General features: G+C 41.3%; 1 protein-coding gene across 5 annotated transcripts in view; it reads right to left on the bottom strand.

The window, feature by feature from the left end:
* Positions 1-2,123: 2,123 nt before the first annotated feature.
* Positions 2,124-24,066, bottom strand: part of rbm33a (RNA binding motif protein 33a) — a 30,414-nt gene continuing 8,471 nt past the window's right edge. For 2 of the 5 annotated variants that reach the window (XM_038729534.1, XM_038729559.1), the window contains exons 6-19: positions 22,526-22,684; positions 20,870-21,032; positions 20,467-20,681; positions 18,780-19,098; positions 17,255-17,316; positions 14,580-14,709; positions 13,754-14,118; positions 12,839-13,102; positions 12,249-12,533; positions 11,145-11,906; positions 9,262-9,438; positions 8,218-8,403; positions 7,739-7,827; positions 2,124-7,529 (exon numbers count right to left, since the gene is read on the bottom strand). In XM_038729534.1, coding sequence (XP_038585462.1) covers positions 7,469-7,529; positions 7,739-7,827; positions 8,218-8,403; positions 9,262-9,438; positions 11,145-11,906; positions 12,249-12,533; positions 12,839-13,102; positions 13,754-14,118; positions 14,580-14,709; positions 17,255-17,316; positions 18,780-19,098; positions 20,467-20,681; positions 20,870-21,032; positions 22,526-22,684 — 3,237 coding nt within the window. In that variant the 3' untranslated portion in view covers positions 2,124-7,468. The remainder of the gene's footprint in view (positions 7,530-7,738; positions 7,828-8,217; positions 8,404-9,261; positions 9,439-11,144; positions 11,907-12,248; positions 12,534-12,838; positions 13,103-13,753; positions 14,119-14,579; positions 14,710-17,254; positions 17,317-18,779; positions 19,099-20,466; positions 20,682-20,869; positions 21,033-22,525; positions 22,685-24,066) is intronic. The other 3 variants (XM_038729551.1, XM_038729543.1, XM_038729568.1) reach the window with 3 other exon arrangements.

Raw genomic sequence — 24,066 nt, 5'->3', positions numbered from 1 at the left:
AATAACTTCTAACTTGCAGACAAATTAAACAGAAGTGTGTTTGTTGGCCCTAAATCTGCTTCACGGTGTCTGCTGGTTCGAGGTCACATTGCTCCATCAGTGACTGACAGTCCGGTCCAAAACAATTAATAGTCTAGAGCCGTTGTCTAAATCGCAGCTTAGTAAAACATTTGTCTGTCTTAACAAATAATCCTCCAATATTTTCACAGGGATTTAATAGTGTGCATGAAGCATTTAATAGTGAGGTTTTAGTGATGGGGTTTTGTCCTACTGAGGTGTGGTGAGGTATTAGAAGGCTACACATCTTTCATATGAAATTGATCACAGCATCAGGTTCTCCCAGTCACTTAATGTTATTAAGTTGTGCAAGTGCGACACCATATGGTGAAATAAAGGTAGTGCTACTTTGCAATATTGGGAAATAGCTGGGAGTAGTTGTAAATACTTTCATATGACAACTTTCAGACTCAACTCACAGGTAGAAAGGAGCAGTAACTGCTTTTTATGAGTTAACTACTACATAAATTAATTTGTGGGTAGACCTGTAGGCTGATGGAACAAACTGAAGCGGCTTTCAATCTGTTGTCAATCGTTCTTAACAATTTAGGTTTAATGCATCAAATTTTTAAAAAATGCACGTGTAGTTACAAGCACAAGTGCAAAATATATGAAAATACAGATGAATAACATAAATATATTATATTTTCCTGATCAAAATCACAAAAATGATCCCATCCTTCACCCAGATTTATTAAAGGTAAAAAGGAGCCATCGAACTGAAGTTTCTGACCACTGTAGCAACATGAGCAGGAATTCCCATTTCCTTCTTCCAGGTCGCCCACATTGTGTTTTGTTGTTGATACTGTGAGGTGGAAACTTTAGAGAAGGACAAAAGCGGCCCATCTCGGCCGGCGCTGTGACCTTGACAGATACAAAAGCATTGGTGCAGGGCAGCATTCCTCAGAGCAGGTAAACAGAGGCTCCTCTAATCCCTCTGGGGGCCCTCAGTCTGCTGGAGCTCAACAACTGCTTTTACAAAGGTTGACATTTGCAAACATGGAAAGTCTGGCATTCTGGAAAATAAAACTCGCCGCCTCTAAGAGAGTTCTGCAAATGGCAGCGCTCAGTTCTTTCCAGGCAACATTTACTCCTCCGTGGCAGCAACCAGCAGAGCGCTGAAGATGTGAGTGGTAAGTTGGAGGGGAAATTATTTTCTTTTACAAGGATCTAGTCCTAGACATGGTAACATACCTTTACTACTGCCTCCTCTCTTTACTGTCAATAAACTGAATCAGAGATCTGAAGTACTGAAGACAGAATAATTAAGATGCAAATAAACTCATGATAGATGGATGGACAAATGGCTATATAGATAACACAGCAGATGGACAGAAGTAAATATGGATTTCGGAAAGTTCTCACAACCTTCCGTCTATGAAGAAGACTTGGTGGTTCCTCAAGTGCACATGGTCTCAAATCTCTTCAACTGCATCTCACAACAACATCTCAATGAAAAGGCTCAACATTTTTGGTCTTCAGTTTCATATGAAGGCAACATGAAACCAACACAATAACTTGATATTATTGTATCGCTGCTGGTAGGAGAATTTATATAAGTAACTTATACAAGTATTATCAGAAGAAACTGCAGTTTATTTGGATTTTAGATGACCTTCTTGAAGATCAGTGGTTTCCAACCAGGGGATTGGGATCCCTAAAGGTTTGTCCAGATTAATCCGAGCGGTCGCAGGATCTTTTAGCAGAAAAGGAAAGAAAATGTTTTTTTCCTGACTTTTCTCCAATCTTTCCTTGTACACTAGATAGAAGCCTGAAAAGGTTAAAAACAATAATAAATCCACCAGTCAATCTGAGAGTTTTAATCATTCACTGGTTGATCTGCTCACAATTTAAAATATATTGAACCAGTCACAAGAGATCGCAAGCAGACACTGCTTCATTTAAAAGGGATGAAAAAAAATGAAGTACTGCTTTAGACGAGACCCATTCCAGTCCAGGCATTTGCCTCCGACTAAAGTACATTGGTGGTTTTGATCTTAACTGAAGTGATTTTAAAATCACCTGCCAAACATGTCCAATCTCGCAATAAAAACAAACAATGTCAGTGATGTGTATATCAAAAAGTTTATTTTTCTCCAGCTTCTGGTATCAAAAGTAACACATTCCATCTCTTTAAGACATTTTCACTTTTAGAAACATCCAATCTCTTTAGAAAAGTCACATAATTTACAATACCAGAACAGATTTCACAGTGATCTCAGAATGTTCAAACACAAAACCCGATTACTTCATGTTACACATCACAGTGTGAACACACATGACAGGATGGATCGTCAACAGTTTCAGTCAAAACTCGAGGTTGGATTTTCAGGCATTATTTGGTGCACCGTACTGTTCGAGATGAGGTAACCACTGCCGTGTCTTTTTCAAGATCCAACCAAACAATGCATGTCAAGAGGCTGGGATGACCTTTGGTGCAGTGAAAGCCATAAAGCGGCTTTAGAGTTACGTGTCTGCTCTGAGAACCCGGCTGTCGTCACAGAGATGGAAACCTCCATCCACTGGGCTAACAAACAATGGTAATCCAGGTAGGCCACCCTGCTTGATACAGAAGTCTTAGGTTCATTCAACAACGTCAGCGTCAAGGAACAGATGAGCAATTGTCAAATATGTGTAAATTGGAAACAGCGATGGCAGGAAAAGCAGAAATGGAAGGAAATGTGGCAGGCCCAATGCTGTGAATGCGGCAACATCTATTAAGTGAGGGAAGTAAGCGCAAGTAAAGTCTTCATCCCGAGGCCGGACACCACGTGGCTGTAAAAGAACCTGAAGCGTTAAGTGAGTGAGTTAAAGCACGAAAAGTGACATAGCAGTATCATGGAATAAGCTGGCCAATGGCTGCCCTCACCAGTGCGCTGTTGAAAAATGAATGTGTTAATACGTGGTGACACCTGTCGTGACTGGGGGCCACATCAGGTGAGTTTTTCATAAGACAGATCTATTTAAAGCCATCCAAAACAAATCCTCTGTGCAGTTACAGCCTCAAACAGCCCGATGTGTTTAAACCAATAGCACCTCAAGTGTTGGACCATGCCAATGGTTTTGCATACTCATGTAATCCAACTTCTGCAATGACATTAGAGTTAGATTTAAGTCACGGCTGTCCTCAAAGATAAATACAGTTAACAGGTAAATTAACTTAAAAAAAAAAATGTAGGTCATTTGACAAAACGTGACGCTGCTTTTTCCACAAAAAAATCCTATCCATCTGGTGTAAAGTAAACTTAAATAAACAAGGTGCAACTATTAATTAAACCAACCAAGGAAAACAACTGGAGATCACATATTGCATCTTCTTGTTTGTTTAGTACAACTTGAGGAAACACTGGATAAATAACACCTGATTAAAAACTTTCAGTTTGGTGAGGTGATGAACACAACATGCAGCAAATTAATTATTTTTCATACCAGCAGGATAGAAAAGTCTTAAAAACAGTGTCAAGTGGTTTCAAATGACCTGCTTTGGCTTTCAATCTTAAATTATTACATCAGAGGAGCAAACTATAAACCACCCAACTCAAATGTCAGATGTTGGATCTTTGCGAAAGCGCCTAAACGCATCAACAACCTCAATTTTAACTTTTGACAAAACATAAGCCAAGTTCAATATGATGGATTCTACAATGTAGTGCAAGCATGAACTAAAACCAACAGCTGCCTTTGAGATGGGAAAAGCTGAAGCTATAAAATTGGTCAGTAGCAAATAACATATTCATAACCAAATTTGTTGATTTGCTAAAACATGTTAAAACCTTGGCATGGTCCCTTAACGTTTGGGGGCATGCAACCACACTGATGACAGCTTGTGGCACCGCTCTGTTGGGGGAGCTGTGACCTGAAAACAAAGAAAGAATTAAATGATTATTTCAGCCAGTCTGCACCCTTGATAACTAAATGGACCTGTTGAAAAAGAAGCTGTAAGTTAGTGTTTTGTAGAACCCAACCCCAGTTGCCCCAGTGTTGTGTATTTGACCCAAAGCTAGTGTAAACATTCAGATACTGGTAATTAGCGGCAGCCACAATGAGGGTCTCTTATACAAGCACAAGAAAGCCCCATAGACATGTCACACACATCTAACTATAATAACCTACTGTGAACCATTTTCCTCAAGGAAATTATTCTGAGAAATAGAACATGATATCTAAAAGTACAAGGTACATATATACACATGTACGAAATTCTTAAAATTAAAGTACAAATAGATTCAATATGAATCTGTTCTGTCATTACAAGACCATTTGCCTTATAACAATATTGCTATCACCGGCATTGCCGATACTTTTTCAAATCCACAGGATTTACCACGGCACTAAAAACCAAAGTGTAACGCACAACATAAAAGACATTAAATACACATTGTTAGGGAACAAAAACGTCTACACCAGTTCAACTAAAAACAAAAGGAAAAAAAGCACAAAGAAGTCAGTTTAGAGCAACTGTACAACATACAAAAAGGACGTGAAACCACGCAACCTCAAGTTTTACAAGAAGAAAGGAGGAGTTTTTAGGAGTTCAGACATTTGCAAACACCCAATTTGACCCAGTACTTGTGATATTTGAAGCAGAATCTAGTGACCTTTACTGGCAAGAACCACGCATGTGCAGCTCATTTTCAGACTTTCTGGATTTTGAGTTATTTCAAGCGATAGCTATTGAAAGGGAAATACCACTACATTTATTAATTTGGTTAACACATGCAGTCAAGCGCAGAGGCCAATAAGTACTTATGTATATGAACAACTCTTTTCTTAAAACCAGAGAACCTAGAACCTCATCTGTGATGTCATGCAGATGCACAGCCAGGAGTTGATTTACTAACAGGAATCAATGTGTTAACGCTCCAAATTATCTTTGTATTATGGCTTATTCCAAACAAAGGAAATTCAGTGAAACCGTTTAAAATCCTGCTACATTTACTTTTCCTATCGCTTTACCTCTAGCATGTCAGGGCTGTGCGGAGCTGAACATTAGTATGACATCACAGGTAAATGGGCAGGACAAAAATTGTCACGTTTCTGGTTATGAAGCAAATCATTTCAATCCCCAAATTCAGTGGCATCCCTCTAAATCTATTTGGAGGAAGTATTTCTTGCTATACAAGATTTTTAAAGTATATGTGATATGGTGCAAGTTGAATACCCGGGCACTTACAGAATACGTAAAGTATAATTGAAAAAATTGCAGCACAAATAAGAGAGATTATTCATCATAAAAAGGCACCAGACACATGGACATCACACACAACCACACATCTTTGGGCTAAAGTTGAACTGGCTTCACATACCTGCATGCTCACGGTATATTGGCCATATTTTTATTTTCTTGTTTTCCCTTTAAACGTTTTGTCAAATGTCTTATAAACAGAAATGTGGCCCAGTCATTCTTCATTTTGGCTCTAAGTTAGAAACAAAACACTTGTAAAATGATGCATGTCTGGACACATCAGCATATGCTTACATCTAAAAATATTTAACTTGATACAACATAAGTAAAGAATAACTCAAAAAAAAGTTAACAGGATAAATATTGAGTGAAAGTTCTGGTCTACTTATGTACATGATCACTACATAGATAATGGTTGCCCCCTCAGCTTCCTGTGTCACATTCCTGCGAATAGCGTCCATGACATGAACTTCAGTTCTTGGTAAACACAGGTAACCATGTCTGAAGATTTGAGAGAACTGCTTTTGTTCACCAAACTTTAAGCCCAGAATAGAGAAAAAAAGTTGTGAGATGAAGAAATAAATGGTGGAATTATGGAAATGGAAATGAGCCTAAACTTGCTATATTTCCTTTAATAATGACATCTCATGAAATTAAAACTGAGTGCCAGACATGGAAATGAAGTAATTAGAGAATGTAAGGTTTTCAGTGATGTGGTAGCACTCTCCAAACAAGGACATATGCTCAGAGAAAAGTTAAATAAAGTGATGCATTAGAGATTGCGCAACAATTTGTCACACATGTGAAGAAGCGTATCTTTATGTACGAGTAAAATATCAACATGAGTAAGAGCCCAAAATTCACAGATGATTATAATAAGGGGAATTCAATTTATGGGGCAAAGTGTTACTATGGATGAATTTTATTTTTCTGCTCTGCTGACAAACATTTACATTTATCAGCTCAGTGTGAAGGCAAACTGCTCAAAGTGCTATTCCAGGTACACTATGCAACTCAAACTACCCACATAGATTCGAATCACAGAGCGGAGTAGGCCTAATGTATACCCTAGCAAAAAATATACATTAAGTGTGTGAATCCTGATTTACCAAATACATGGTCATCTTTAAATCCGACAATATACATTTAAATTGTAATTATAATAAAAAAATAATAATAATAAAAAAAAAAAACTTACGTAGACATTCCCTCAAAGCACTCGACACGGATAACAAACCTAACTGCTCCATACTCACACATCCAACTAAAATATACATCCAAAAGCATGACGGATTATTCCAAAATGGATTCCATATAACAGTTAAAAGACTTAATAACATTTAGAACAAGGGGCAACGCTAACGGACCTGTCAATATAAACCTAAACGGTAGATGATCTGGACAATCTGTCCCAGAAGAAGCACTGAAACTGAAAAAGCACCACAAAATCTACACAAGAGTCATGACATTTACAATTCTCCAAACCACTGGGAATTTAGAAAAACATGCATTCATGTTACATCCTATGCCAGTTTGGTCCAAATCACTGCTATGTGTCAAATGTTAAAATCATCCACTTCTGTGCCTGTATGCAAGTTCTCCACTAGGCAGTGCCATTCACCCAAGAGCTGCTTGGAGACTCATCTGTACCTGAAAGCAGGCTTGACTTGGAAAAAAATTAAGCGCCATTCGTGATGAAATGCTGCCATCTACAGAGGGAGAGAAATACTGCTTTGGGAATAGGCCAGTCAAAGTTTGCCTCAACCATTTTCTGCATCCGAAACCTAACAGCGAGCCATAAATAATGACAAACGACCATGAAATGGTCACATGAGAATTTCAAAGTTAAAGTTTTCTTTCTGTTTTTATAACGAATCTAACTGAAGAGGGGAGCAACCATTATCCCATGATACGTCTTACTTAGTGTAAAATGCTCAAAACATTCTTCAAAATCTAGATCAAAGAAGGATTAAGTGTCCAGTGTCTCTCCAGTGCCATTTTACAACAATGGACAATTGGTAGACAAAGTCAATCAATGGCATGTTTGCAGCCAGAGTCTTAATGTTCACTGTTCCAAGTTGAGGCGATGAACGATGCTTCTGTGCAGAGGATTTGTGTGACCCCAAAAGGGCTGAAGAAATATTCCTGTGCCAGGCAGATTGGAGCAACGCACGAGAGGCTCTCACGCTGGGAGAAAGCAACTTCTTCTAACCGGACTCCCTGGCTCTATTGGGCTCCGCATCCATCAATCAGCGACACGTCAATGTGGGACAAATCAATCATGTGCCTGCGTAGTAATTGTGATATTGTTTGAACCATTCAGTCTCAGAGGCAAAGACACTAAAATACAATTACACTGTCCTACGTACTGTCTGTACGGCAGCTAAACATCCAAGACGATCACACTGGCAACATGTGAAGGCTACTAACCACTGCAGGTAATCATTTCATTTGTATCTCTATAAAGATGATGAAAAGTAGAAGGAATGTGATTACCTGTGGAAGCTCATTTGAAAACTTGCTGCATGCTGGGGACTGGAAAATGTGGCGACTGCTTTCCTCTGCTGGGGCATCATTTTGAACATCTGCAATACATAGAAATAGTAAAGTACAGCTTGAGTACTACTAGATTCTCCTCTTATCCACAAGAGGGAGTGAGGGTGGTGGATGGAAATTAATTGATTCATTCACTCTCACACTACGACAGAGGGCGCTATGGGATCACACTGAAAAACATGTCATCACTGCCAGACTGGGGGGCGTACTTTATGTTTAAGTTCATCTTGAGGTACGTAACTTTAATATAAATATGACATAAGAACATACACCATTAGTTACAGCTTTAACTTCTGAATGAAAATTTGTTAAGTCTTTATGCAAACTGGATGCTTATTTAACATATTATGAAATCATAAGGTCCTAGAAAACAAGAAAATGTACATGCAAGCATCAAGATGCATTGCATCAGTACCTACCTCTATGGGGCCAATGGACCTAAGAAGGTTCTTCAGCTGAACATCAGTTGTGGATGAGGAGAGGCCCTCTATGGACACAGTACAACGTTCGCTCTCTGCACTTCTTTGGGTCTGTCTTGTGGACATCGGACGACCTCGACCCGTCTGACCGGCCCCTCTAGCTCGGCCCCGGCCCGACACGACAACCTGCACACCAATGCGGGTGCAAGAAAAATTACCCACATGAGGTTAAAAAATACGGGGAAGGGTTAAGAGAAAGACGGGCGAAAACAAAAACTGAATCTTTCACTGCTTAAACAAGCATGTTGATGTTTTAATCCTGCATTCAACCGTGTGAAGAGGAGGTATACCGTTTCTCAGCACAAAGGAAATTTTAAAAACGCTAGGTTTTCCTTTCGCACCTCTCAAGACACACCAAGCTTTCAGACGATTGACTTATCATATTTCTACATAGAACATCAATGTCAGAACATGATGCATGTGGCATGGCATATCTTCATTTGAGCTTGAGAGTGAGAGGTATGTTTCTTCCGCAGCAGAGGAAGAGGAGGTGGAGGAGGGAGAGACCCCGAAAAGAGCGGAGAGGAGGTGGAGGGAGTGTGTGTGTGTGTGTGTGTGTGTGTGTGTGTGTGTGTGTGTGTGTTGGGGGCGGGGGAGCATAAAGGGAGCGAAGCCATGCAAGCGTTATGGTGACTGCCTTACCCTGTCAGCGTTAGTGAGTATGGTAACTGTGACAGCAGCCTGGTGGTGACAGGCGTGCAGAGAGGCCAGGGGACCTTGTGTAGCCCCCCGTGTTACACTGCTTTCAGCTCGTCAATACTCCTGCACCTGGCATACTGTCCTGTCTTATTACCACTACTGCTCGATTGGTATGTCTACTGAATGCCAGGGTAGCGCCAGCGGCACAGGACAACTTTACAGGAGACATTTCAGCTTCTTTTATTTCAGAACTGCCATTACCCCACAGTCTGCACTATTAATATATATCTTTCAGGTGAAATGGCTGCCGGTGTCCAAAGAGCGGAGAGTTGATATATGACTTACCCTGTTTTGCTGTGGGTTGCCCATGCCCCCTCGGCTAGCCTGTGGTGTTCCGCCTGGTCCCTGTGGCTGCTGTCCTGTCATGGTGACCTTCCGTTGGACGACCTGGTTGAGCGGGGTTGCCGACCAGTTACCTTGTTGCTGCACTGGGCTGTCGGCGGCCACAGGCACCTTTCCGCTCTGGGTAGGGATGATGGAGGACAACACTAATTTAGCACCTCGTTAAAAGCCTTTATCTCCATTTCCAGGCATCACAAACTTCACATTAAGCATTTAGGCAAAGTGTTTACGGACAACAGGGAGAAAATGCAAGGCCGTATCTACAAAGCAAACGAAAAATGTGCCAGCACTGGAGCTGGATCTGAATCAGACATGCCGTGGGGAATAAAGATCATCCCAACAAGGTGATGGTCTCATTATCAAATAAAGTCACAGCTCAACTCTGTTGACATGCGGGGAGGAATTGAAGGTCGTCTCTTCCCCGACTCTGCGGAGAGATGTGACAGATCAATACAGGGGAAGAAAAGAGGCGATATCTCTGACCTGTCCCCAGTTGAGAGTAAATGGATTAATCCCTCCTATAGAAATCACAGCTCCTGATTGCACCCATCAAATGCTAAGCTGCATTACACTGGAACGACAGCAGCTCGATGTGTACCCCATCCCCCTTATACCCCCACCCCCCCCACCTCCCCAGCTTTTGTGTCTTGCGCCGCTTTGTATTATTCCTGATGAAAATATAATTTGCCTCTTATCTGTGTGCCTAAGCTATACAAATCCAAATCCTCAAAAGTGGCAACTTTCTTACACAGGTATTATGTTGTCCCCCCGCCCTCCCCCAAACACCCTGTTCAAGCAAGAAAGATTAATTACAAGGGTCTTGGATTGGCATTCTTTTGTTGCCTCGCACCTGAGAGATGGGATGATGGAAAGGAGCAAGCGAGGGATGACAGAGAGGGAGAGAGAGAGCAAGAAAAAAAAGAGAGCTGATAACATTGTCAAGCGCCCATTGATGACAGCAAAACAATGTGGAAGAGGGAGCATCTAGACAATCTTCTTTTAACAACAGCTATAGGCCTTAGCTGTTTCTTTCTGTTTCCATCTCTCTTTTCTCCACCTCACATCCCACTCCTCTTTTTTCTCTAAGATGCGGTACATCAGATAGCTCTGCGCAGGTTTCCATTAACGCACTGACACCCAGTTATCTTCATCTGCAGCCAGCCCGCGATTTTGGCTCTGCGGCTTGATCCTCTGGGATGAGTTGGAAAGCGGCTTATTTCAAATACTATCACATCCCACCAACATGTCTCATCAGTGACAAGTATGAATGTTTAACATGCATGCCTTTGTGGTTTTTCAATAAAGATTAATGTGTAATTAAGGCCACAGCAGTAACTTATCAAGTGAGTATAAAATAGCCGGCAATGGTAATTCTAGATTTTGTTGGTGTTACTGTCATTCTTGTTTTACCCTCTCCAAGCCTCTATCTTTAAAAGAATACTCTTCTGCCCTTAAAAGCAGATACCAACCTTTAAGAGCAGTGATGAGGTGTCCAACTCTACAGATAAATGTCATTCTGCTCTCTCTAATGCCTACAGCCTTTCTGTGTTCTAAAGGTATAATGTGCGTAAAGGCATTAAATACCAGTTCCCAAAGCTTAACAGAGGAAACTCTTAACAGATCAATTTTGCCAAAATGACACAGACATCACCTTGTCATTCCCATAGGTTAGATATCTTTTAGATTACAAAATAGACAGTGTGAGGGCATTCAGTGGCATTTCTTTTCAAAACTGTTTCCCTTGTGGGTAGAATCCGTTGAAGAGTATCAAATTAATGTCGGACCCAACACAAAAGGAGGTGTCTCATAAAAAATGAAATGCTCACCGCTGAAAGTTTGACGACTCTAACTTTTTGAGGCACCTGCTGGCCTTCGACACCAGAATTCTTGGCTCGCTGCATCACAGTTCTTTTAGCTCCAGGTTTGGGTCCTTGAGCCTGAGCCTGAGCCTGGCCAGGGACCACAGAGGGAGTTATGTTCTTTTGGGGCACCTGATTGGACTGGATCTGAGCACCAGCTCTGTTTACATTCTGCACGGCACTGTTCCTTCGCTGTGCTTGCAGATGTTGCGGATTTTGTTGGGGCTGTTTCCACTGCTGGTCTGGACCAGGCCCGGGGGTCTGTAGCTGCTGGGCGCTACCTTGTACCATCTGCAGGCGTGTCTTGACATTAGGACGTGGTGTAAGGGTCTGAGCGCTGCCATTAGGAGGGATGGGGGTGCCTTGATTAGGATTCTTTAATGATTGATTTAATGATTGTGGGGGTCTCTGAGGAAACGGTCTCTGCTGTTGTGGCTGTTGTGGCTGCTGCTGTTGTTTTTGTTCCTGCTGCTGCTTTGGATGTGGCTGTGGAGGTGGTTGCTGGACAGGATGTGGTGTTTGCTGATTTTGTTGTGAGGGCTGAATCTGTGAAGGAGCCGGGCCTTGGCTCGGAGTATTGGTATTGAGCCTGTCCAGCAGCTCCTTCTTTCTGACACCAGCTTGCATCTGCCGCCGCAGCTCCTTTCTCTTCAGGATCTCCTCTCTTAGACGCTTCTGCTCCTCAATCTTCAGACGGTACTGCCGTGTCTCCTCATCCTCATCAGGGTCCTGTGGCACAAAACACAAACGGACGATATGACTGTCTCCACTTATTGGAAGAGGAGCCATGAGCCACGGTGTCCTTGATACTCAAATGTAATCAAAGACAAAACCCATGAGAAAATGCAATAAAATTGCTGCCGTCACTAACAACCTTATGATTGAGTTTTTAATAAATGGGAGTCCTTATCAGCACACTAATTTCCGGGTCACTGAATTTAGCAGGTTACAGTACCATTTCAGAAGAATAAAAAAAACATACACATTTATCTGAAATAAATTGCCCGTTACGCCAGCAAACAATGTTTTTCCGTTACTTATTTTTTTCCCCCCACATGTTGAAAAGCTGACCTGTGGTGCCACACTGGACAGTGTACTCGGGATTTCCTTCTGAACCACTGTCCTGCCTTCTCCCCCAGGCTGTGATTCGGTCTTGCCAGCAACTAGGCCTCTTCCTCTGCCACTGCCAGGCACCGGCTGAGTGTTCTGTGCAGGACGCACCCCCTGTGTTGCCTTGGCAACAGGCCTAACGTTGGCGGCGGGGCGGGCACTGTTCATGTTTGTGTTGCCAGGTGCTACAGGGAGCTCCCGTAGGTTGCTGTTGCGCTGCTGCATTTGCTTGGAGATAGGCGTGTTCTGCAGAAAAGGTAAAATATAAACATTTCATGTTGCATTTATAATCAATCTGATCTTAACTAAATATTATCTAAATCTCAATCTATCTATCTATCTATATATGTAGACACACACACACACACACACACACACACACACAGTTGTATGCATTTTTCAAATGCATACATACATTTTGAGTACTGAGGAAAGATGCTGACAGAATAATGTTCAGTACTTAGCATGGCACTGACAAAACAGAGACCCCATTTTACTGTACTTCATCAGTTTGACTTGAAAAAAGATGAGCTAATATGTTAATCTCTCACCGTCCTCTGCCTGTTGGACATGTTTCGCTGTTGGAGGTTCTGAGGGCGGGGAGTCATCTGCCTGGGGCTACCATGGGCCTGCTGTTGATGGAAGGGATTCTGGCCATGGTGCATCATGGGGCGAGGCACATTGACATTTAGCTGCTGCTGCTGATGATGGGGTAACTCCTGCCTATGATGTTGCTGGTGCTGGTGCATGGGTTGATGGGACGGCAAGGGGTCGTGGTGCTGAAGCTGGGAGACAGGAGGGCCGTGCATTAAGCCCTGAAATAACAGTGAAAGAAGACAAACTACAACATGAGTAACCAGAAAATTCTGAAGCTATTGTTACATATAATGCAAAATGTTCATGTCATTTTTATCAAATTTGTACAATAGCAATAGTCCAACTTTATGAATTTTAATACCAACACTGAATCAGGCGATTCCTGCATATAATTAACCTCAAATGGATGTCCTCAAGTATCCACATAGTAGTACAACAATAGTGATTCAATCACTAGAGGGAGCTCTTGTCTATGACTCCTGACAAAATGCCAAGGTGCCAAAGAGACATGAGTCTTTTTCCTTAACGCTTCAGTAGCAGTCAATATGATAACTAGTCTAGTTTATTCGTGTGTACAGTACTCCAGTCATTGCTCCTGCTGCAGCAATATTAATAATCTACAGCAAAGCTGTGAAAGATTCATATATTCATGGCAGAGAAAGCATGTGAATCGTTGCCAGGCTCCTTTACAAGAATTGTCACAGGTAAGAGAGGATGCTTAAAAAATATCAAGATACTCAGATCAATACCATCTTTAGCAAGAAAATTAAAGACATAATTGGGTAAGAAATACACAGAAAGAGCACATGATTGTTGCACAACAAAGACACAATTACACAGGTGTCTTTGGTTATAAAAAAATCACTTACTCTTAGTCGTACCTGCATCCCAAACTGGACTGGCGGAGGGGGGAAAAGGTTCCCCTGCTGACCAAACGGCTGACGAGGGCCCATGAAGGGTCTTGGCTGGTTGGGGGGGCCACCTTGTTGATTCAAGCCGACCATCCCCTGGTGACCTTGGTGGGGAGGGAGGTTGGGTCTTGGGGGTTCTCTCGGAAAAAGTCCTAGAGGACCCTGGCCTGGCTGGTTGAAGGCTGGTCCTGGTGGGCCGAAGCTCATGTGGCCCTGGCCGGGCAGCTGCTGATGGTGGAGGTTGTGGCTGTTGTTCATCAGAGGGCTAGGTCCCTGGTGATCAAACATGTGCTGCCCTGGAAACCGTGTTGACTCTGTGCGTTCTGCGCCCATACGAGGAAGACCAAAACAACAACAGTTGTGAGCCAATTTCAATACATCACTAACTCCCTCTCCAGATGTATAGTGATACGGCAAGGGAAATGAAAATAGACAACTCTATCAAGGCGAAAGCGTAAACAACCAAGTGGGTAGTATTTAATTCTGCATTCATACCATGAATAATCAGAAATATAGATGTTTAATACAGTTTCCAAGGCTCATTCAGATATACATCTATATACATCCATATCTCTATATCTCTCTCTCATATATTATATATATATCTCCATACATACACACGCACACACACACACACACGCATGCATTTAACATGAGTGCTACTAATAGATCAGCACCAGAAAGCTAGCTGCATACCCTGTAGGTATACTGCCAGAGGTGATGTTGAGGATTAAATATGCTAAGAGACCTTTGTAACCCTTGTGAAGGCTGGTGTGGGACTCACCTCCCATAAAGAGGGGCTCTCTGTCTTGAGGGCCTTGAGGTGGCTGGTTCCTAAAGGGCTCCATGTGATGAGGGGGCCGCTGGGGTTGACCAAAATTACCAGACATGTGCTGCTGAAAGTCTCCCGGTCCCTGGAAAAACACATAATTCATGAATTATGGGCCATAATGGGAACTCAATAATCACAAACAAATTAAACTAATGAAAAAGAGGAATTTGTTGTATTGTATCAGGCAGGTAGCGCTTGTAATTGAAGGGCTAGGGTCATTAAAAAGACACACAATCTTGAGTTGAAACATCAATATGCATGCCAATATTAAATAAACCCTTCAGCCTGAATTTGTGAGCAAACCTGCATTAATGCTACTTGAGGCTTGTTTGATAAACCTAAAAGCCTATCTCTAACAAGGAAAGGGTATTTCAGGAGGGGATAAGCGCCCTCACCTTTGTTTCAACCACTTCGCATGTTCGACAGCTTTCTCCTCATTGCATGCACGTTACTCCCTATCTATTTTCTAAGGAAAACTAGATAGCAACCCTTTAATCCCTCCTTGGAATTCGAATCCCCCTCATAACTGTCTCCTTTATTCTTTTAAACATCCATCTCTGTTGAAAAATTAACCTGCTATTCAACACGTGGCACTTCCACAAATGGGCTGCTTGCCTCCTCCAAGCCTATTGTAAATTACTTAAGATGCTATCAAGGCTTAATCCATCTTTATTCCACTGCTGCGTGGAGGTATTTAGAGAGGAGAGGTGTTAGAAAGCTAGAAGGCCATAGTCCCAAAAACTTGCTTAATAGAAAGTTAATCAAAGGGGCTTACACAGACAGGAGATCACAATGGGGGCGCAATCATACTGTTCTAAAAGGTCAGACAGGCAGGTTTGCACAATGAAGACTCTGGTGTCCATATAATACCTCTCTAACAGCTCATCCTCCCGCTTTTAATCCTTGATAAACAGGCTGCAGGCTGCTCAATATGTAACTGATGCTAGGATAGTGCTCACCAGTGAGGGGATAACCAAGACATATATAATGAAGAGGGGCCAAAGGTCAAAGTATTTAATAAAGAATGGAAATTTGAGTTGAAAGAGATGTTTTGTTTCTGGGTAATATGTTTTTACAGCTAAAACCAATAAACTGCTGTTGGCACTGATGCATATTCTTTGTTTTTGGGATATGGTACTGTTCACATGAGAGTTAGGGATCTTTGCCACCAAGTGCCATTAAGGAACAATTTAATTATGAAAATGCAAAAGAAGAAATAAAGGGTTTCCAAAAAGGTATTAACTACTGGAACGTACAGTTTTACTGACAGCAAAAATGTGGATGGTGGTGTCTTTATTTCATGGTTAAAATGAATGTCATTATCTAAATAGGTTTAATATTCGAACAACTTTAATTGGCGCTGAGATTAATATTTCAAAACCAGTCTCCACCAGCTAAAAATGTAATGCAGTAACACTAGAGGCTATGACCCCCCATTCGCCCAGTCTTTTAACAATTAATAAATTTGATGGGATGATAATGTATGATAATCATGAGTAATCAGGTGCCCAATGGTAAATGGGATGTTGCCGGCTGGTATGTCACCTGCATTTCAAATTGTGTCCTTGGCAACAGCAGACTAAATGCGATTGACAGCTGGGGAATCCAACACTATGCTGTTCATCAGCCCGGTTGTCTGCATACCCTTCCAACTCCACCTTCTACTGTCTGATAAAAGGCAAAACAGCTCCCTGCTACTGTGCTATCAATATCTAGCATAATCACAGACCTCAGGGAACAGGAATTGCACAATACTGACATTGAAGACTAGAAAAGAGGTAAATAAAAATACTGGTTTGTTTTGGGGGGTTTTTTGGACAAAGATTGACTCCTGTATGAAAGTCTGCCTCATTTAGCAACAGTGTTGTAAATCCACATGAATGCAATTGGTTACAGCTATTTTCCAATGGCTAATTTGCATAAATCCATATAAAAAGGCACTTTCCAGGAAGATGTCAGTCAGTACCAGCACCACCTGATGCCTGGGCATCATTAACTAGAAGGACTGAGTAACTTAAGGCACTTTGGTTGACTTGCTGGCAAGCAATTTCCCTCAAAACAGTAATTACTTTAAAAGCGTTTCCGTCATCTCTTGGATGGATTCTTTGTGAGTGAAATAAAGGACGCTTTCTTACAGGAAATAACTGACTTAAGACCCCTTTTCTCTGACGTGAAATTCAGCCTTTGGTGCAAGAGGCTCAGCCTGCCCCCATCAAACCACCACCACGTTTCATTAATTCAAATACCATTCAAAAAAGGTCTCCATGCCTTTGGGACACAAACTTGGGAAAGTGAATTTTAACTGGCAGTATATCCTGGTTTCACAATTCCATTATGTTCCAAGCTGGCTAGTCTGAGCCCCAGTCCATCCATGAAGAGCTGCTAACTAAGTCCCGCCACTGCAGCCCCGACCTCCAAATGTCTACTGCCTAAAGCCCCTATCACGCATTTCCAGTTGTGCAGCCAGACTCGTATCAGTGTTTACAGATTTACTTTAACAGTATTTGGCCAGGGCAAGCGGTCTAATTGCTGTAATGATATTGCCCTCACAAAAAGCGACGCTAACCGTGAGTAGAGGGAAAGAAAGTGAGGCGAAAGGGAGGGAGAGAGGAGCAGCTGCTACTCACAGGGAACCTCTGAGGACCCACAGCAGGTCTGGGCTGGCTCTGAGCAGGAGGCATCAAGGGCACTGCAATGAGATAGAGGGGGAGAGAGAAAGAGCAAGAGAAAGGGGGGTTGAGGGATGAGGGGGAGAAAAATGAAAATGAGGGGCAGTAGGGAGAGACAGGTTGGGTATAGTAGAAAGGGAGGAACCTATTAGACATCTCCATACTAAAGGCTGTTACACAGACATACATGTTAAATTTTATATCACTTGCTCCTCATATCTTTACACAGCTGGGAACAGAGCGGAAATATTAAATATGTGAGAATAATATGCCAAATTCAGCAAATAAAAATTAATAAGACATTTGCTGTTTGACAACATTTGGCACAATTCAATAAACTGGATATCACATTGCTGGCATACTGCTTCAAAACAAGAGTTACTGTATTTATATGTCAACATCTACAACCAGAAAACATTAAATTGGAATAACTTAAATAAATACATAAACTAATAAATATACACAGAAATATATATAAACAGATGCGCACACATACACACTTAATCATAACCACAGGCAATTCAAGATTTTCCACAACATGTCTTCCCCTCAGGAGGAAATCCAAACACCATGTGTGTGCACACGTACACATCCACACACACACACACACACACACACACACGTTAACATGCTTTGCTAACAAAATTTCAATCTTGGCCTGGACCGACAGGCCAGATAAACCCATCTCAGGGAATGAAATGGTGATGCCGCCAGAAGAAAAATGGAGGATAAACCCATTACTGGCTGAGAGAGCTATTCACTTGTCATTCAACCAAACAACAAAATGACATTCTAATCCAGACACCTTTCAGGACAGTGTAAGGATAACTGCCAGCCGTAGCGGCATCATGCACCTCAACTGTGCAGCTTGCTGATTAACTAGGGCTGCACACAATTTGACAAAATTTTAATGATGATTTTCATACATTTATATTATAAATCTTAGAGAAATAATTTTAAAAGTACACATTTGTATTTATAAAAGAACAGTTGTGACTGGTGTGGAACCATCAGATCAACTTTGCACAAGACAAAGGGCACAATGATTTATCTTAAAAGAGACCCGCTGTACTTAAATGCTTAGACCAAAACAAAACATTTAAAAGTTAGAAAGCACAGAAAATCTCTCTTCAAAACAGAGGCAATTTAGTGAATCTACTATATCTTTACACAATTTGCAACAGTTAAAATCATTAACAGCAACTATGGAAAAATGTTGCTTATAAATTATTTGCTTAGACATTACCCTTAAATCCAAAAGGTCCCACAGACCAAACATGACCCGTTTCTTGGTATAAGCACTTTTACAGTCTCTCTCACACAATTTACCTCATGGTTTAAACTCAGCCTTGTCATTTATTGAGGCAACTAGGAGAGTTTGGTTTGATGCAACATATCTCCTTGCTAAGGCATAGGTGGCAGAACTGTTATTTATATAAAAATGTTTAATAAAAAGCACTTGAGTGATAGTGGATTAACCTACCTTGTACTGAGGATGATGTGGGCCCTCTGAAATGGGGGTTAATGTGGATATTTTTGGGCTGTGGAGGCTGCTGCTGGTGATGCTGGGGGAAGTTGGGTGGTGGGGAGCTCATCATTCGTGGTGGCGGCTCCATCTGGGGCCGCAACGGTGGGGAGCGGTGAGCCATGTGCGGGGGGATGAGGGGCTGAAGGGGCTGCTGGGCCAGCGGGCGCCCATGCTCTTGGAAGGGAGGAGGTCCTCTTGGACGTGAATGGTGGTGCTGCTGGGACTGCAGTTGCTGCTGATGTAGCTGATGAGGAGGAGGCATTCGGGATGGCTGCTAATTGGAAAGAGATGGAGAAACGGAGAGGAGGGAAAACCAAAACAACCTGTCAAAACACATTTCTTTCTGGGAAGAATCTGATATCACTGCTTGCAGCCATGTGATGACACACCAACAAGTCAATTCACCAGCAAGATTGAAGATGGCATCCTAAAGAAATGTAATCCAAGGCTCCACTGGAGATTAAAAGTACATGTGACATACTGTACATAAAACTGAAGGCTGGATCACAGTCCATATTTTTGAAGTGAGCTACAGGCATTAAGAGAAGAAACAAAGACCAATGCCAACAGCCATCTGTCTGCAAGCATTGGAATATATGAACCAGGGATGCACCAACTGATGAATGAACAATAATTATATCGTCAAGTCATGTTTCAAACCTTGATAATTGGCCAGTCTATTTGTTTAAGCTACCAAACAAACAAACAAACATGCCAGTGACCAATTTAGTCAAGTGATGAAACACAAGTTATGTTGCAAAAAGTACATGCTCATTAACAGCAGTCAGCAGAATGTTTGTGGTGTTGGCATCTCATCCATTTGTCATTAAATTTTTTATTTACAGTCCTTATGTTTTGCTTTGAACTTTACAGCCTATTATCATTAAATAAATAATAAACTTGGTATATTGGTATTTTATCATTTATACTTTTAATACTTTTACACATTGTAACCTTGGGTAAAATGCATAGTTTCATTACAGTAATCAAACCAAAAAGAAAATGTGGTATCTTTAACGTTGTGATTAACAGGAAGTGATTATAGTAAAAACTAGTCGTGGCCCATCAGATAACCTTTCACTGTGTTACTGGAGATCACCACCACTAGTTCTTTTTATTTTGGTTACATATTCAAAGTGACTTTTTCCCTAGACCTTCAAAAGGTCTTGTATGAACTGATGAACCAGGTAAATCAAAGGATTAACTGCTTGGAGAGATATCTAATAATAAAAGCCTGCAAGAAAATAAATCCTAGGCAAAGAACAAATTTAATTTTGTATAATACTGTCTAAATGGACTACTGCCGAATGATTTGCTATAATCCGTATATCAACATTGATACGGGTGAGTGTTTTGACTTTTTTCATGCGTAGACGACCATAGCGTGGAGGTCTTAGATAGTAAAGAGAGCAGCAGTGAACAAAATACAGGCACAAAGACACCCACCGTTGTTGTTACTGTGACAAATACAAGAAGGAAAAAAGTCTAGCCATTTCAAATCATCTTATCCAGTGAAGCCCTTATGCTCCCTTTAGCTACTCTCCAAGTGGAGTGGTTCAGATCTGAGTGATGCGTTACTCAGTGCAGCCAAATAGATGATCCCTTTAAAGTTGTTGAGGTGGATGACTGTACAATGGCCTACCTGCATGCCCATGTTTCCCATCAGGGGAAGCCTCTGGTCATTCATTCTTCCTCTGTTGCCTCCTCTAAAATCCACCATTCCAAAAGCTGGGAAGCCTCCTCTTCCTCTGCCTCCTCGCCCTCCTCCTCTGCCTCGGCCTCCAAAGCGGTTTTGTTTCTTTTGCCGTTCTTGTTCCTCAAAGTCCATCAGATCTTGCTTGGCCTTCTCTGACAGTTCTAATGATATGTTGAACGGGAAAACAGAGCACTTGTTCATTAACCGTCTGGAAAAACTTGAACGTGGGGTTAAGTCCATAGAGATATAAAGCTATTTTTGTGTAGGAGAGATTCAAGATTATTAGGGGGATTCACTCTGGCTCTAACTGACTACAGTATAAATGACACCCATCAGGAATAATATGTACCTAATGTCTCCGGGATATTCCTCCTTTTACTGCATGCATCACCCAGCCGCACAACAGCGCTATCCTTTCGCTCAGATTTGAACCGTATCCGACCAGACTCTTCATCTTCCTCGTCCTCTTCATCCGATTCCTCCTTTGTTTCTTCTTCATGCACAGCTTCAACCTAAGGACATTTTCAGGTGTTAAAAACAAAAGTCTACCATTGTAACACATATCCTTCACCATTTTTACTTTGTGCAATTTTGGGTCAGTGGTGACTAGGGCTGGCAATCTCTGGGCACCTCATGATTCGATTATGATTCAGAAGGCTGCAATGCGATTATAAAACAATTATCGATGAATCTTGATGTAAAAAAAAAACATACAGTATCTCTGGATAATTACTAAGCATTTGATTTGCACATTAAAATCCAAAAGAAACATCTCATAATGATCTTAAAAGGACTTGTTTGCGTCAGTTGTCAGGCTCAGACAGCTGAGCTAATTAATATTACTTCGTTACTAATTTAACTAACATTATAAACAGCCAAAAACGTGCTGTACAGGGGAGATGTTAGCTAGCGCTAACAGATTTGACTTTTCCAGCAGTTAGGGAAACGACAGACTTTTATTAACGGACACACACCTGACCTACACTGTGCATTTACTTTCAGGCTTAAACTTATTGCTAATATTTTACATCGCCAACTTTCACCGTCATGTCCTGACTCTTCTTCGCTTGGCCTCACTCTTAGAATACGCAGAGAGCTGCCAAGCGTTGCGTGTCACCATGCTCACACAGTGTGCGAGTTAAAATCATTACTTGCGCTTAATGATTGTGTGACATTTAAGTAAGGTGGTTAATCATTCCGCATCAGTGGTGTGCCGAATACAGGGTAACACTGGTCTCTCCGTTATGTGCACGCCACAGACAGTCCGGGCGATACCCTTCCGCGAATTCCGTCTTTTACGTTCAGTCAACATTACAGTTATCAATCAACATAAATAATCTATTTTTTGACATTTGATAATCGAGTCAGAATCTTCCACGTCTGCATTGCGATGCATCGAAGAATCAATTTCTTCTCCCACTCCTAGTGGTGACACTGTTCACTTCCTGTGTGTTTAAACTCCATCATGGTTTGCAGTGCATCACAAATTCTCCCTCCTGTACTGTTGTCTACGGTTTAAACAATGAGTCAATTAACCCATTAGTAGTTTTAATTTTAATCTGACACAATTTTGATAATCAAAAGCTTCTAAAATGTGACTGCTGTCTTAGTCATCCATGATATTAAACTGAATATATTTTTGGGTTTTGGACGATCAGTTGGACAAAATAACACATTTGTAGATGACATCTTTCGTTTTAAGGAATAGCGACAGACTTTTTTGGACTTTTAAAGAGCAAATAATTAACCGATTAATTGACAAATGGCGGCTTAAGCAATAGTACACATGCTTGTTAGTAGTAGTAGTAGTCAACATTTTACACAGTATATAAATCCAAATCAGTCTTTGAAAATTAACTTTAACCATGAAACTACACTGCTTTAAATGTACCATATAACAAGAGACCTGTATGTTCATGCACTAAGCTACGGGGATGAGTAAGTCAAATTCAATCATCTATAGCAACAAAAAAGTGGACGGTGTTATCATGGAGGATCTTAGCACCTCTGTGTCAAAGACCTGTGAGCCCTCAGCTGTGTCATCCTCCTCCTCTTCCTGCTGCTCTTCTCCCCCTACCTCCTCCTCCTCCTCCTCGGGGGCCTCCCCCTGTTGGACTCCACGTTCATCCACGGGCCGATCATTATAGGTTTCATATTCATCATCCTGTAAAGATCACATGGATAACATGATCACATGATTAGTTAAAGTAGTAACAATGCTTCAATAAGGATCGGCAATAGGCATCTCTTAGTGTCTCTGTTCAAAATAAGAACATCTATATATCTCTCTATATATCTCTCTCTCTCCCCATCTATCTATATATGCATAAGAAATACATAGATGGTTCAACAGACATTCAATATTTTTAATTTATTAAATATAGGTGTATTTATACATTTTTATCTAATCTGAATGGCTGAAATAAATAAAGTGGGCTTAACAACAATATACTCAAGGATATGGAGGGATAGTAATGTTATCTTTTTATATGAAAGACAAAAAAAATTTAAAAAAAATCATACACAGCATAAAGGAAAACATTAAAATGTTATGAAAAGGATTTTAGGAAGACACCATGTAACCCCCCCCCCCACCACCCTAAATTACCATAACAGTGGGAGCCAGGCTTCATTACTATTCCTGACAGCATTTGAAATTCAATGAGATGTAAATGTTTGACATGATATACAGAAATGCAGGCACAGATAAAAACACTCCTCCCCAGTTCAGTGATGGTGAAAATATCATTGACTGACTCCTCGCAAATCACTCCGTTATTGGCTGCACTGTGAGTTCATGACTCCATGCCCAAAAACATCACACTGACATAAACATTTGTGGAGATGACAAATCAGTTTGTACTACTCCATAAGAAAAAATTCAGTTCACCTCATGATGCAATCTTTTCATATAATCCCAAATATACATCTCAATTGTGACCAACAAGCTCCTACTACTGGTGTAGGGGTATAGTTGGTCGCAATTCAAAAATCCTATCTGTTAACACCCTCTAACAAAAACTTGTTGCTAAGGAGGTCAGAGTGTAGGTCACACCGTGGTGTTTGGTGTTGCGCTCCATTAACCTGCCAAACAGCAGCACATATTAATGCAGAAAAGAAAAAAAAAATACACTCCCAGCAAACCAGACGGATGGACAGGCCGCCCCAAGGGAACACAACAGTTTAATCCTTTAAACTGTTCCACATACTACTCATTGAATACCACAGTAAAATATCAGGGCCAGGCAGCAGCTGCAGTGACCTTGTAAACAGCTATTACACATTTTACAAATACACATCTGCAGACATTTCCCAAAATCCAAAATAGACATCCACCTGTGCTGCACACCCTCAGTAAGAAGGTCAACATCTTATCTCTGTTGGGAGAAAAGACGTAGGGTAATATATCTCTGTCAGGTGCCAAACACCATAACACCCTGGTAAATGGACCATAACGGACATTTGCACATGTATCTGGTCTTATCTTTGATCCTCTTAGTCCTGGCTAAGAGGGAAGGGAAACGAATGAAAGAGAAACTCGCATTA

Source organism: Micropterus salmoides, unplaced genomic scaffold, assembly GCF_014851395.1.
Source record: "Micropterus salmoides isolate LMB-PRFRI ecotype aquatic unplaced genomic scaffold, ASM1485139v1 Ms_hic_scaffold_1, whole genome shotgun sequence".
NCBI lineage: Eukaryota > Metazoa > Chordata > Actinopteri > Centrarchiformes > Centrarchidae > Micropterus > Micropterus salmoides.
This window is presented reverse-complemented; position numbering and strand designations above follow the sequence as displayed.